Source organism: Leuresthes tenuis, unplaced genomic scaffold (genome assembly GCF_036924035.1).
Source record: "Leuresthes tenuis unplaced genomic scaffold, fLeuTen1.0.hap1 SCAF_1, whole genome shotgun sequence".
Classification (NCBI taxonomy): domain Eukaryota; kingdom Metazoa; phylum Chordata; class Actinopteri; order Atheriniformes; family Atherinopsidae; genus Leuresthes; species Leuresthes tenuis.
The window spans coordinates 19,858,934-19,874,390 of record NW_027325355.1 but is presented as its reverse complement, the minus strand read 5'-3'; the positions used below and the strand labels follow the sequence as shown (position 1 = coordinate 19,874,390).

At 40.3% G+C, this 15,457-nt stretch overlaps 1 protein-coding gene across 1 annotated transcript; it reads left to right on the top strand.

Annotated features, from left to right (window-relative positions):
- Nucleotides 1-1,463: 1,463 nt before the first annotated feature.
- Nucleotides 1,464-15,330, top strand: LOC140318657 (protein-tyrosine kinase 2-beta-like). Its single transcript, XM_072396496.1, has 30 exons — nt 1,464-1,706; nt 1,823-2,140; nt 3,727-3,905; nt 4,174-4,261; nt 4,464-4,543; nt 4,651-4,713; nt 4,962-5,016; nt 5,111-5,251; nt 5,425-5,496; nt 5,642-5,743; nt 6,801-6,918; nt 7,191-7,230; nt 7,449-7,480; nt 7,652-7,699; nt 7,858-7,955; nt 8,066-8,147; nt 9,935-10,035; nt 10,272-10,387; nt 10,575-10,675; nt 10,806-10,895; nt 11,375-11,579; nt 11,751-11,850; nt 12,310-12,357; nt 12,844-12,963; nt 13,096-13,128; nt 13,576-13,600; nt 13,859-13,899; nt 14,021-14,155; nt 14,364-14,444; nt 14,678-15,330. The coding sequence occupies exons 2-30, from the start codon at nt 1,895-1,897 to the stop codon at nt 14,918-14,920; spliced, it is 2,883 nt and encodes a 960-aa protein (XP_072252597.1). The 5' UTR covers nt 1,464-1,706; nt 1,823-1,894; the 3' UTR covers nt 14,921-15,330.
- Nucleotides 15,331-15,457: the final 127 nt, after the last annotated feature.

Below are 15,457 nucleotides of genomic sequence, written 5' to 3'. Positions count from 1 at the left end.
AGTCGCTCCTAACTGCTCAGAAAGTGTTATCAGACAACTTGGATGTGCTAAGTTGGTTCCTTCCTGTGATCCGAGGACATTTTTGATAAAAATGAGTGGGGAAAAAAAAAAAAAAACATGTCATCACTGTGTCCAACTGGGTTCTATCGCCCCCTGTTTGTCAGTTTGATGCGTAGATTTAAACTGATGCCAATCAGCAGTTTTGATCAAGTTAAAAAAAAACATATGCAATATCCTACAAAACATAGATTATGTCAAGGGACACTGGAAAGGTTGACTAATGAAGATCTTACGCAATAGACAGGAAACACTGTGCTACACCTACATTTATTTTATGGTCCAATGTAGCTTCCAGAGTGGCTGTAAAATCTCATAAGTTGATGGAGTGACATCATATAAAAGTACTTTAGTTCAAATCCAAGAGAGTAGAATCCAAAAAATGGAAAGTCCGGATGATCTAATCTAATCGACGAAGCAGAAAACCAGTCTCTGCTCATTCTGCCCTTCACACAAGCTGCATGTGTTGCATTCACAAGCACACTTGGCTGGGTGGCAGGTGTTAAATGATATTGTAAAATGCATAACAGGGTGTGACTCTTAGACTTCATGAACCGTTGAAATGTACTGTGTGAAGTTTTGCAGCGGCAAAAGTGCCGTGTTCAGGTTTCCTTTGATGCACACCCATTTATGCTCTAACTATGAGAAAACAGGTGACTGCGGATGACATTTGATGTTGAAATATGATTCAGATTGCCTAATATTGAAGGATTATTCAAAGTTTAGCATGTCTGGCAGAGAGTTCCCTTGGTGCATCATCTGAGCATCTGAAACTTCCTCTATTACATTAGACGCACAAGCAGAAGACAAAACTCAAAGTAATAAGAAAAGAAACAACTGCAAATACTCTCACTGAATAGATTCACATCATTCAGACAGCTCCAGCTGTTGTCAATCTGCAGCTTTGCCTCAATGTGTAAACCCTAAGAGATTTATGTTATTTTTAGAAAACAGTGGAGGAGTAACAAAATAGCGCCGCTTGAAAGAAAAAAAACAATCTGAGATGTGCTTAACAAAAGTCAATACATAATGGAGGAGAAAGGAGAAAAGACGAGAACTAACTCTAACCCTTAGACAACCACCCTGTTACTATTTCATCTCCAAATCCAAACCAGTGAGATTGAAAAAATTTTATTAACACATAAGATTGAAAAAAATGTGAAACCTCTCATGTGAATTTGGATAATAAGTTTGTTTCACTGTTTTCTTGTTAAAACTTGAAGAAGAAAAACTTGACATAAAGCATATAATTTGTACAGTAGCATCAACAATGAGGCCAAAATTCAAAAAACCTTTTGCAAGAGGAAGTAAACGTATTGTGGCCACGCTGTTTTGTATGGCGGTAGGTATGGGGCTTTGCTGTGCTACAGCATGTGAAATGGGGAGTGATACAACGGTTTCATCAGTCATGTCAGTTGTTCTGTCGCTGCTCTTCAACTTCCTTGTTCAGCCGTCAGTACCGTTTCCTCTTTCGTTAACTGATATTATTCTTCTTTGCCAAGCTGCTTCGGATAAGTTTACTGTGTTTGGCTGAGACTGGGATATAAATCTGCACTTTATAAAGTGATGTGAACACAGCCTGGTGCTGGAGTTGAGTTGTGCTCAGGTTTAAAGACCGGCAGAACATTTTTTGAGCTTCTGCAAGACTGGTGAGTACAAGGGGAATGCAGCAGAAGGTGACTCATTTACTGACGTGTGAATATTCTTTAAATCTTACAACATGGTCCTGTTAAGACTATTGGGTCCAACTCTTGTGTGTTTTCAGCTTTAATGGACCCCTTCAGGATTTCTGTATGAGGGGGAAGGAAGCCGCAGAGTGAAGGGGTGGCTGCCATGTATGTTTCTGTGCAGTAGTGTACCAGTTTTGTGTGTGTGCGGGATGTCGGGTGACACCAGAACCCTGTTCTGGAGAAGCATGTCTTCCCCTGGCCAGTCGGAATCTTCGGATATGTCTCCCACGGCAACTGTGGGCAAGGAAAGCATCGTCCCGGTGAAGATCATCAAAGTATGTTTCCTCAGTAACAGCTCCAACCTGGGCAAGAACTTCAAGCTGGTTCGCTGTGAGGAAGGTTGGACGCTCAAGGTACACTCTCTATTCTCCACTACTCTAATGTGTACTCTACCCTGCTGGCAGATGATCTATTCTTCTTTATTGTATTGTATGCTGCAATGCTTTACTGTGCTTGGCTGTGTTTGACTATTTTACTTGACTAGAAACAGAAAGAGATTCTCCTGTAGACAGCTAAAAAATGTTCCACTGTCCCTCATGTAATTCTCTTACACTGCATTTTGCCATGTTGTTGCATTGTCTACAACCTACATAAACCTATTCTCCTGTGCTTGACAATTCTGACTATGTTATATATTTTGTACAAGCTTGTTTCCAAAAAGAAAGTCGATTACGGTGATCTTGGTTAAATCTAAACCTTGGCAAGTTGTGTAACCGTTGAAAAAGAAAGGAAAGCAGACTGTGTAAGATCTAAAGTGGAAAGCATGATTTGGTATAAAAGTTGCATCTCAGGGAGGCTGAGGTTTTCAGAAGCAAATTAGTGTTTACCACTTCGTGAAACACCAAAAAGGAATGATGCGTCTTAGTGTGCTTCACAATGAAAAGATTTTTTTAGCTTTAACTGGATTTGTGTGGCCATCACCTTCGTTCCCCAGCTGGTGCGGAGACAAACAAAATTATTTTGTAATGCAAATTGCTGCACTCAGGAAGATTTACTTATACTCTGTTTGCCACAGAAAAGAAAAAAGAATTATAAATAAGACACTGCTCCACCTTCTTTAGAGCTAAAGATTGACTGAAGTGAGAGGGAAAACTGCCCTGTGGTATAATTGATCAAAATTTGCAGATCCTTTTGGAAACCATGGGCACTGTGATCGTAAAAGACACAGAACTGTTTGGCAGCTGAAATCGTACAACGAGTTAGAAAGAACATTTCACTTTCAAAACCACAGTGTTGTTAAAAAAAGACGTGCTATAACAGAACAGTCTCTATTTCAACATTTATTTATTAAAATGTATTTTTTAATCATGAATATGGGGTTTAAATGCTTTGCATATTAATATCATGTTATTTTACTTATTTTATGGATTCTACCTGAATCATTCAAACACACTTGAATGATGTATTCCACAGTTCCTTACTGTACTTCATTATTCTTCATTTAGGTTACTCCCTTATGGACTCACTTTTTTTGTGTACTCCACCAGACACTGTGGTACTTTTCAAAGTTGCATTTCAATGTGTTTCCCCATCATTTCACCATTTCATAATGCTTCTGGATACCAGCGTGAACTCACTATGTCCCTCTAAACCCCACAGTCCTGATCTCAGTGCTCTCTTGTATGTTACTCAGCTGCGTTTCTCAGCTGCTCCATATGACACGACACTCTGCTATGCTCAGCTACTTGACTGTTTACCAGTTTTTCTCCACTGTGCTCTGCTTTATATACTGTGAGGAATATTCTGTAGAGGAAGTTTGCCTTGGGGTTCAGATCACAGAATGCCTATAAAGATAACACTTGCACAGACGTGGCTGAGAAACTGTCTTGTTCATGACGCTTGGACTGAGCAGTCCATATATATCAACGTTCATAGTATCTAATTAACTGATTTGACCACATCACACTTATTCCACGGAGTACTCTTGTTCCCATCCTAGTCTGTCATCAATGCGGTGCTGTCCAGTGGCTGTGTGGGTCCAGCCATAAAACACAGCCTCTGCTATGGCCTCCTACTGAAACACCTCAAGTCTTCTGAGATGCATTGGCTGCACCCGGATCTGAGTATCGCTGAAGTCACCCAGCGCTACGAGCAGCAGCACCTTGAAGCAGAGTGGAGGTCAGTACCTCTTTCTTTGGTATCTTCGTTTCCAGAGGCTACAATCCATAGGAATGGTCTGAAAATACAGAAACTCCACCAAGTTTCATGAATTTCAGTCTTCCACTTTTTCTGTAATCTACTAGAAGAATTATGTCTGAGGAAAGGCTAATTCTCAATCGGTATCAGAAATATCAGTGCAGAGCGAGGGATCCAAAATCCCTAAAAAAACAAGTAAAGCTCATACTATACACTCAACTGAGCTAAGAGTGTGTGCTTGCTTGTTTAGATATGACCTAAGGATCAGATACATTCCGTCAGACTTCATGGAGACATTCAAAGATGACCGAACCACCATGCTCTACTTTTACCAGCAGGTCAGTAATGTGCCATTGCCACAGTGTTTTTTCATGTTTATCTTTGGTTTTGAGTAATAAATGTTGTAAGTGAAGTCATTTCACTCTTTTTTCTGTGAATGTTTCATATGATTAGAGCTTGATTTAGAACCAGGATACGATTTAGAACATGGGAATAGGCTGACAAGGGTAGCTGTTATCAACTGAATGTGTTTATCTGCAGGTGCGAAGTGATTATATGCAACAGTATGCCTCCAAAGTCAGTGATGGAATGGCGTTACAGCTTGGTTGTCTGGAAATTAGGTAACGTATAACTACTGCCTCACAAAGCCCTTGAACAGACGACCACATGATGACAGTCGTACAAGTTGAAGTTTATGAAAAACTGAAAGTTGTTATGGCACTTGCAGGAGGTTCTACAAAGACATGAATCCAAATGGACTGGAGAAAAAGTCCAACTTTGAACTGCTTGAGTAAGTCAAGTGTTATTATTGTGTGTTTGTACCGTTCTCCGTTGCTTCATATCAAGCCCTCTGTGGTCATGAAAGGAAAGCATATCAGGCTCCAAGCAGTCTAATCTCATTGCATTGACCACAAGAAGAAAACCCACGTCTGATCGGATACGATTCACTTAGTAAAAGAGATTAAGATGAGCACACCTGGTTCACATTGAAGAGAAAGCAGGAATTGTTGAATTGACTATTCTCCACTCATCCATTAGGAAGGACGTGGGCCTGGACCTGTTCTTTCCCAGAGAACTCATAGACAGCATGAAGGTAGAGAGCCAAAAAAGCTGTATGACACACTTTCTGCTACAGAATTAAATGAAATGCTAAATGATTATTGTTTGTCTGTGTGGGTTCATATCAGCCCAAGCAGCTGCGCCGGTTGATCCAGCAGACATTTCAGGGCTACTCGACTCTTCAGCAGGAGCAGTGCATGGCCAAGTTCTTCACCACACTGGCTCAGTGCTACAGTTTCACACAGGAAAGATACGCCTGTCAGCTAGTGGTGAGCATTCACGTGACAGTCAGTCATTGAGGTGCTGTCAACAAATAACAGCGGAATCTTCCAGCGTCTATATGAGTATTATGAATATGCATTCACAAAAGACATAAAAGTCTTGGCCACATTGCATTCACCGTACCTTTGTGTGTTTATTTGTGTCTTTGTTTCATCTATAGCACGGCTGGAATTTAGCCATAGACTTGGTTATCGATGCTGATGGAATCAGCCAACAAACCGAGAACTCAACCGTGAGCCTAAACCTTCTGTCATTCCGAGCTTTTGTCTTTTACTTCCTTAGCTCTTTGTGATATCAAAGTTAACAATTGTTGCAGTATATCTTGCTATTTTTATTCTTTTTTGGTCCTTATTTCAAAGTTGCTGTCTCTTTTGTAGCCTGTCTGTCTGGCCAAGTTCTCTCAGGTGCGAAGTATCTCCTCCTGTGCGGAAACTGACGGCCGAGCCCTTCTCATGGTGCACATAGAGGGAGCCAAACAGGTAACACTGAACTTCCTGATCTGGCAAACGTTCATTCACTTACTGCTGGGAGATTGATATGAAAAAAGAAGAACAAAAGGAATAAATCAGCAACAACAAACCAACAATATTCACTTAACCTCTTTGAACGCTCACAGGATGCTTTTTGGGTTTTGTTGGGAAAGTTACGATGATCTCATTGAGGGACCAGAGAAGTTACTGCAGCTGAACATGAAATACCTCATTCGAAGTTGAAACTTTGTTTTCTTTTCAATTGCACACTTCTTTGTCACTATGTAACATACTACACAACGTCTGCATGGCCGCTAGTTTGGCAAACCTCATAAAAGGAGTCAATGAGCCGACCAATTTTTTTTGAGGGGCGCCTTAAAGAGACAGGAGCAAAAACTGAGCATTTCAGCCAGAAGGTGAAAAGACTTGCATAGACTTGTGGTCACTTAAAGCGTTTGCAGACTTTCTCTCTGCACTGATAAAATCCTGATTTTGTAATTGCAGTGTCAGATGCACCTATGCATGTCACCGACTGTTGCTGCTGTTTTTTAGCCTTTTGTAAAAATTCTCAGCTGTATGTAAACTGAATTTAACACATTTGATAAGAAGCACAACTGGCTGCACGGTGGTGTGGTGGTTTGCATCGTCGCCTCACAGCAAGAGGCTTCCAGGTTTGATTCCCAGCTGGGCCCTTCTCTGTGGAATTAGCATGTTCTCCCCGTGTATGCGTGGGTTTTCTCACTTACTCCCACACCCTAAAAAAAAAACATACATGTTCAGTAAATTGGTGATGCCAAGTTGTCCCTAGGTGTGAGTGCAGAACTAGGCAGCCTCTTCATTTATTTGGCCAAAGTCCCTCATGAAGATTACGAGTGACAGATACATCCTACAGGGACCTTCAGGGTGGCTTGATGAAGTAAAGTTTACTCTTTGAACAGTTTCAGCAAACTGGTTGTCAAGGATTTGTTCTATTCCACCCATTTTCAGAGGATTTTGCTTTTTCTTGTGCTGCGGATTTAAAGCAGTTCAGCACAAACTAATTACATTGTATCATCAACCCCTCCAGCCGCTATCGGTGAACACTTCCTCTCTGGCTGTAGCAGAAAACATGGCTGACCTGATTGACGGTTACTGTCGATTGGAAGGAACCGCTGAGAGTTCGCTTATTGTCAGGCCCAACAAAGGTACACTAACAGTAATATATCAACTTGTGAAGTTACTCCCTTTGAGGAGTTAATATGAATTAGAAATGATTCTACTCACTATTGAATTATAATTTATTTAAAAAGCCATCTTATCACATTTAAGAGACAAAAAAAGATGAAATAAAATAGCTATAGGACATGTTACTCTTACTTATGGACCTTTTAAAAAAGGTGTAGCCACATCTCTGGGCAAAGGTACCAAAATGCAATGTGAATTAAACTCATCTTTCAATAAAATATGTGGTTTACAGGAAGAGATGCTAGACTGAAACTTCCTGACATTCCATCATGGTGAGTCACATTGAAATGTTGCATGCTTCTTAAATGCTCAAGATGACATATGAAGCTTTTTTTTTTTCTTCCATTGAGGTTGAGGCACGAACTGTGTGGGTTGGGGTTAGCTTATTTGGGGTTTGATTATTCATACCTTTGCACCTTCCTGCTTTCGTTCAAAAGTTTCATAGTTTGAAAAACAGACTAAATCATTTCTTTCCTCCTTCTTCTTCCAGTGCTGGTCCCACTAGTCCTGTTAGAAGTTTTGGTACGTTCAATTACCGATTTACAAATTCCACAGATACGTTAGACGTGGGCCTTTTAATGTAGTTTAATGTCTCGCTTTTAAAAACAATAATTAATATTGCGCTGGTGATTTCTACACAACAACAAATGCCAAGCAAAAACCTGTCATTTTAAATTTTTTCTTCACTTTCAGGTTCTGATATATATGCTGAGATTCCAGATGGCACAGAGGTCCGTAATGGTGAGTTGTGTTAACACTGATCAAAAAAAGCAAATTACGTCAGGTACCCATCAACAATGTACTTGCACCAATGTGCCAAAAACTGCAATTAGTTAAGAAATGTTTAAATCAGAGTTAAAGATTTAAAAAGTTGCATCTTTTCTTTCTTTCCTGTTTAGATAAACACCCCTCGATCTCCAGAGATGACGTCGTCGTGGGTCGGATCCTGGGCGAGGGATTCTTTGGAGAGGTTCATGATGGAGTTTATAAAAGCCCAGTGAGTTAAACGTATTTCATGTCAAAATCTTAACACCAGCGCAGGCCTCTGAAAAATGCTGAGATTGCACTGTCGTGGTGGACAAATGCATGTGCTTTGTGTGTTTGCAGAGCGGGGAGAGGATCCGTGTGGCTATCAAAACATGCAAGGACAGCTCAGCAGATGTGAAGGAGAAGTTTCTCAGTGAAGCTGGTGAGCATGAGATTGCTGCAGTGATTATTTCCTGCTGAAACACAGCTCAGAGCACATCTCAGTCATAAGTGCCGTACCATTATTAAGGTCTGAGTGAAAGGCTGAGAATGTGAAACTTTCTTCCACTGGTTGTATACATGTTTAAAATCAATCTGACTAACTGTTACGTCAATATAAAACAGAGCCAAATGTGATGTCAGGAGAGTGAAGTATATGAATTGAGAATGTTTTGCGTGTTTCTGTCTGAGAATTTCTGCATTTGTCTTCCTGTTGTGTGCTTGTGGCTTTGTGTATCAGCACAGACTGGAACCTGCGGTTGCCTGTAGTCTGCACCGTTCAGTGCACGCTGCACATGTTGAAGGATGCAACATGTCAAATTATGTAATGAATGTTTTGCTTTAGATTTAGATTTAGATTTAGAGAAAGCTTGGGCCGATTCGAATTAAAAGCCTTCATCCCATTGAGTGCACATGACATTTCTAAACTTCCCTGGCTTGAATAATGCAAATTTTCCTCCGATGGGGCAATGAGAAAAAAAAGATATCTGTGTCAGTCTTTGTGTTTTGATAGGCTCTTTGTTTTAATTTGACCTTGTTCCTGACATTTATGCTCTGTGCTGCACCTTGGTCAACTTTATTTCCCATTTTTTACTCACACTACTAGTTGGTCTGCCTCACCTGGGTGGCATTTATCTCCCACAGTACATCTAGTACCAGATTTACTGAGTTCAGTGCCAGTTCCTCGTCTGTGTTTTACACTGTCTTTGCCTTCTAATGATTTGTTTTTCTGGTTTTGGTTTTCACTATCTCCCAAGTGCATAATCTCTGGAGCTGCCAAGTGTTTTGCTACATTTGATAACTGGATGCTAACTTTGTCATCCTGCAAAATGGTGTAGTTTGTACGTTTTTTTTTAATTCCAGGTAGCTGCACAAAGCTGTAAAACCTCAAATAGCATAAGTTGTAAAATAAAAGCAGAACAGCAGGAAGCCAAAAAGTGACAAAAAAGCGTTACGGAGAACACCAGAGTGATGGTTTTGTCTCTACAAGTGATCACAATGTACATTTCAAAGGAGCTGGATCAAAATGACAAGAGAATCAATCTTTCCAGGCTTCAAACTGCGTGTTCGTGGCTTTGGACCCATCAGTTTTCCACAGGCATCTTTAGGAAACAATTTCTGAAGTTCTTTTATTTTCAGAGGACCTTCCTTGAACCTCCTGCAAATGTTCCCCAGAGGATTTATGTGAAACTTTAAGAAGCCCTTTAAGCTAGAACAACCTTCCTTAAAGGTTATTTTGTAACACCTTTAAAGAACTTTCTGTTGTGTTTTCTGACAGTTCCCTGAAGTAAATTTTATAAAAGCCTCCAGGGAAAGTTGCCTGGGGTTCACTAAAGGTTATGATTAGTGTTCCGGGAGCACTTTCGGGAATCTTCAGGGGACATTCCCCAGAGGTTCCCTGAAGTTTATTTTAGTAACCCCTGAGAAAACATTTAGGTATCCTTTAGATAACAGTCCCTGAAAGCTCCTTGAGGGGGCCTACAGGGAATGGTATAGTAATGGTATTTAAATGTTATCGGTTCCCTGCAGTTCATACAATGAAACCTGAGGAAGAAATTCAGGTTTTGAAGAAATTCTCTAAGGATAATTCAAGGCACCATTAGAGGAACATTGACGATCATCTGTCTGTTCCAGTGTCTGTCAATAAAAGCTAAAACTGTTTAATTTATTTCAAAGCATGATACAAATGCGATATTTAGTTATCGAAATGTGTTGTTCTATCTGTTCTAGGTCTGATGAAAAATCTGGATCATCCTCACATTGTACGTTTCATTGGAGTCATTGAAGTCGATCCTGTCTGCATTCTCATGGAGCTCTATGAACATGGAGAGGTATGTTTTTGTGTTGAACTCTATAACTTTTCTAAAGAGCATTAGCTGCTATAATTTGCCTCCTCTGGATCTATCACATCAATTTTTAAACTGTACAAAGCACACTGATTATACGGTGTTCAGTTAATACATTGGTAAGTCTCCGCATATCTTGAATGTTTTCAGTGAGTTTGAACACAACCTACACTGTGTCATGTAAAAGTAGAGGTCTCTTTTTTGTTTTTTATCTCCAAAAGCTTGGAAACTATCTTGTGGAGCATCAGTACAATCTGACCACAGCATCATTAACCCTGTTCTGTCTACAAATCTGCAAAGCCTTGGCTTACCTGGAGGGATTCAATATGGTACACAGGTAACACAGCCTTGTGTTTTCTTAAAACCTAAAAACTGGCTGCCTCTAAATAATAAAAGAATGTAGCCAAAATCTTCCAGAAATAATTAAGTTTCTGCAGTTATTTATTGAAGGCTTTATTTTTTACCTTTTAGTGTTCGTTTGTTCTTTGTCTAATCTCTCTGTTCCTGCTCTGTCCGTGCTGCAGAGATATAGCTGTGAGAAACATCCTGGTGGCCTCTCCTGATTGTGTTAAGCTTGGTGATTTTGGCTTGTCTCGTTATGTTGATGAACAAGAGTATTATAAAGGTACACATAAGCACACAATGTTCATTTTAGGTGTCATTTCCTTCAGCTTGCAGTCATATTTTTCGCAAATGTTTGGAAAAGAAAAGATGCATGTTTCTATTTTTGTTACATATCTCTCCTCTGTGTGCAGCCACAGTTAGTCGGTTACCGATCAAATGGATGGCGCCAGAATCTATCAATTTTAGACGCTTCACCACAGCCAGTGATGTCTGGATGTTTGGTGAGAACGCCACTCATCTTCATGCAAATTCATGCTGTCTTTTAGTCTTTTGGCTTCTTGTGTCTAAACACAAATATAGTAAGCACAAGAAGGAACAGGAAGAACAGAGGTTAGAGCTTATTTGAATATGAGAAGTCTGCCTTCTAATATGATCGTTCATTCTGTGAAAGGGTCCACTTCAACCTTCACTCTGTAAGTATGTTTGTGGCTCAAACCTAATCAAAGAGAAAGAATAAATAAATAAAAGGGAAAAAAAGTAAATATACAGGTCTATTTTAATCCAAATCCTCATTTTCTTTTTCTCTAAATCTAATCTAGTAATTTTAGTCCCATGTAACAAACCATAAAGCGAAAACACAGAAATGAAACTATAGTGTCAGTTAGAGACCTACCCACGCTCTGCACGTATATGCAGGCAGTCAGAACAACAAAGAATCTCCCCTTCAAAATAAGTCAACCATATGTGTGCGTTCAACCAGGTGTGTGCGTGTGGGAGATCTTCTCCATGGCCCAGCAGCCATTCTTTTGGTTGGAGAACGGACAGGTCATCGCCCAGTTGGAGTCGGGCGTTCGTCTTCACAAACCGCAGCTCTGCCCTCCCACCATTTACAACCTGCTCGTCCGAAGCTGGGCCTTCGAGCCGCACAGCCGGCCCACTTTCGGCCAGCTCGTCTGCTCCTTCAGGTGCACACTCACACCTGCTCACATTGGCTCATTTTTGTTGCAGATACCTCACCTTACCTGGAGATAATTCAGGGGTTTTCCTATCTTTTTATCCTTTATATGATGTATTAAAAAAAAGAACTGACACAAGGACATAATTACAAACAGTAACTGAAGTTTTGTGTTTAATAGCGAGATCCACAGGATGGAGCTGGAGCAGGACACTGTTGTGAGGCAAGACAGGTCTGGCTCGATCATATTTGATCCTCGCCACACAGACCCTCCACCCAAGGTAGTGCACACATGCAACATGCTCTTCAGAGCTTCAGCCGGGTGTAAACTGTTCTCTACTGTTACTACATTTAAACAGACTTGCAGCTTGTTGTATCACAGAACACTTTGTTCCCACCTCTGTGATTCCTCAAAAGCTATCAATGTCATTGAAGTAAATGAGAAAATCCCCTGTTCTTAGATTCAATTTGACTTCCTTTTAACTAGCTGTGAGCTAGTTATTATATTCTGAAGATATAATGATTTTACATCATTCTACTCATTTTCTGATGTTCCTATTTAGTTTGTGTTTAATTCAAGAATATCTTTTTTTTCAAATATCAGTCTATTTATGATGTGGATCCTGGCAGTATTGAATTTATGGAGATGAGAGAGTAAAAAGCATATATTCTCCTACGTGTGCGATATGTGACCTTTGATAAACTCTATGTTCCTTCTGTCTCTCACCCTCTGTCACCAGCCATCCAGAATACAAGGCAACACCCTCCCACGGGTCACAAACATAAAGGTGTCCAAACACACACACACACAAGCACAAAGAGTACACACTCACATCTGTGTATCATAGTTCAAATTGAGCTTTGACTAAGCTATTCCGACCTCCTCTGCAAACATACTGCATATAAAATAGCTTGTGAAAAATGTATTCATAGCAACGTAAACATAATGTAAATTCTCCATCAGCTGATGTTTTTTGTCGGGTTGCAGTCTGCAGCTCTGTGGTGATCGCTGTGCAGTGGCCAAAAAAGGTTGTCAATAAGCAAGGGCCACACAGACTGCAACTAAACTATTGAGATCAGATTGTAATAGCTTCTGAAAATATTTCTGTGTCGCTGTCCTTTGTTACCGCACGTCTGTGGTCTTGGTTCGTATTACAGGCAAAGGTTTTAATTGTGCTTATTTTAAAGTTGGGCTTTGGCTCAGGTGGTCCACTATGAAAAGAAGACGAGCTATATTACCTTGCTTGTCTCTTTGTGTGTTTGCCTTTGTATAGGCAGGAGGGACGAACAGCAGGCACCTGTGGGAGAAAGAGAGAGTGGAGGACACTTTAGAAAGACAAAAAAGAGAGATGCTGATGGACAAACAGTGGCTGGAACAGGAAGAGAGACAGCTGGTGAGAGAGATCTCACGCAGATGTCTGCTTTGATGTAGCTCACCAGTAGAAAATCTCTTTACAGATTACACAAACACATTCACTTCTCATCCCGCCTTTACTGAGTCTTGCCTGACATTGTGTTTTTTGTAGGACCCTGTTGTGCGACTGGATTCACAATTGAAGGTACACTTTTATCTTCCTGAGTGGTACATTAAGCATGTTTAGATTACTAGAAACAGAAACCACATGGAAATCTACAGTATCATCTAAATATGTCCACCTGCTTCTCAGTAAGAATACACATCCACTTACAGTCTTTGGTTTTCTGCCTTTCACAAGAACATTCAACACATTCAACACACTCAACACACATTCAACATTTTCACATTTGCGAAATTTGCACTGCTATAAATATCTTTATGAGGAAGTAAGTTGGTTAACATGTGTGGCATTACAGATAAAAAAAATGTCAGACTCGTCTCTACACAATGACAAAAAACAAATGAACACCATGTATTTTGCTTCAAAGCATTCGCTAAAAAGAAAAAATGTATTTCCTGCTACCTGACCATGATTTCTGAATTAAACTAACAAATATGTCCTGCTTCTCTTTGTCTCTGTTATTTGCAGTCTTCTGAAAAAAGCCCAGAAAATGGTGAGCCCAGTGTCATCCGGTAGCCTCCTTAAGCATGCATGAACTTTTCCAAGCTGTAACTGGCAGTACTATACAGAAAAGCATAGTATGAATTTAAAAAAAGTAAAAGTATACAGTATAAATAGCATTTGAAATTTAGTCGCAGTGTACCAGAAAGCATGTAAAAAATTTCCAAACTAGAAAATATTGTAAGACATAAAAGAGGAAAGCATTGTGCTCTGTGTATCTCCCTGGGAGTTAATCTTATTTGTGTTGCAGATCCCCCAAAGAAACCGCAGATGCCTCCTTCAGTCTCACAGGTAAAAAATAAGCAAATAAATCTGACAAAAGCACCCTGTTTTGTTATCATCATCGGAAAGCACCTACAGAGTTGTACAATGGTTTGAAAAGTTATAAAAGAGCTGTGTCATGCTTTTGTAGCCTCAGCCCACCGCTGAGCTGGACCGATCAGGTGATCAGGTGTACACCGGCGTCATGGCGATGGTGAAGCAGGTGGTGCAGCTGAAGAATGATGTCAACACACTGCCCGCTTCAGAGTATCCTAATGCTGTCAAGGTAGCTCCATCACTGTCTGTGTGTTCAAAGCTGATGTTCCTTAGAGCCATTCAACACGAGAGGGTGCTGTTATATCACTTCAAACATGCCTTCTAATTATCCAACGTGTCTTATCTCCTCTTTTGGTTTAATCTCACTCCTCTCCTCTCCCTCCTTCCTCACCCTTTCCTCCCTTCTTTCCTCCAACGTGTCCCTCTCCTCTCTGCAGGCAGTGGGTATCACTCTCCGCAACCTGATTCAAAGTGTTGATGAGATCCTGCCCTCTCTGCACAGCTCTGTCACCACAGAGGTGGGCTCCAGACAGTTTATGTCCGAGCAGCTAAATTGCATATAACGTCATTATTTCATTGAAGGAACTGCTAAGAAAGGGACACTTAAAAATGTCTGGAAAATTCACTTGTTCCAATTGGGTAACATTTTGAACGTGCAAAATTATAGTCAGATATGTCACACGTGTTCAATTTTAGTGTAATGAATAATGCAGTAAACATTGAGTGACTTGAGATCTTCACCCTGTCTCAGATCGAGGGCACCAAGAAGCTGCTGAACAAGGATTTGGGTGAGCTGATCAACAAGATGCGACTGGCCCAGCAGAACTCAATAACTTCGCTGAAGGAGGAATGTCAGCGGCAGATGTTGGCAGCTGCCCACACTCTGGCTTTAGACTCCAAAAACCTGCTGGATGCCATAGACCAGGCTCGAGTCAGGGCCAATCTGGCCAAGCCCAAACCTGATTCACAAGATGAAGAAGACTCATGTGAATGAGGCGGACACGCACTGCTTCACCGGTGATGAAATGGACATGAAATCTATTCATGAGTTTCATTCCTCAGGAAAAGTTTGTTCCGCTTCAGTTCTGGGCGTGAGAATAGAAATGTTTGTATGTGCTACCCAAAAAAAAAAAAAACTGAATCAAGTTCTGCCAAAGTGAACAAAAACTGGACTAAGTGCTTTCTATAAAAAACATACTTTTTTTGTTCTTTCTTTTTAAGTTGAGCACTGTAATGATTTGCACCTCCTATGTTCTTTTTCTTCTTATGTCACAAAGTATTTCCTCAGCATAAGTGAAAAGTAACAAATTCTGAAGGTTTTTTTCTGCTGGCAGAATTCTGAAGTACAGCATTTTGTGAATATGGTGAACAGAATATCATAAAAAGTAATTGAGGTCTTATCAAACTTTTCATCTGTCTCTCCTGTTATTCAATAACTCAGTAAAATGTGAAGTTCTGTGCATTAAATCTGATGCCATAGTTTACAAAATTGCCATGTTTGCACCAGCCATTACATACAACATGATATAGA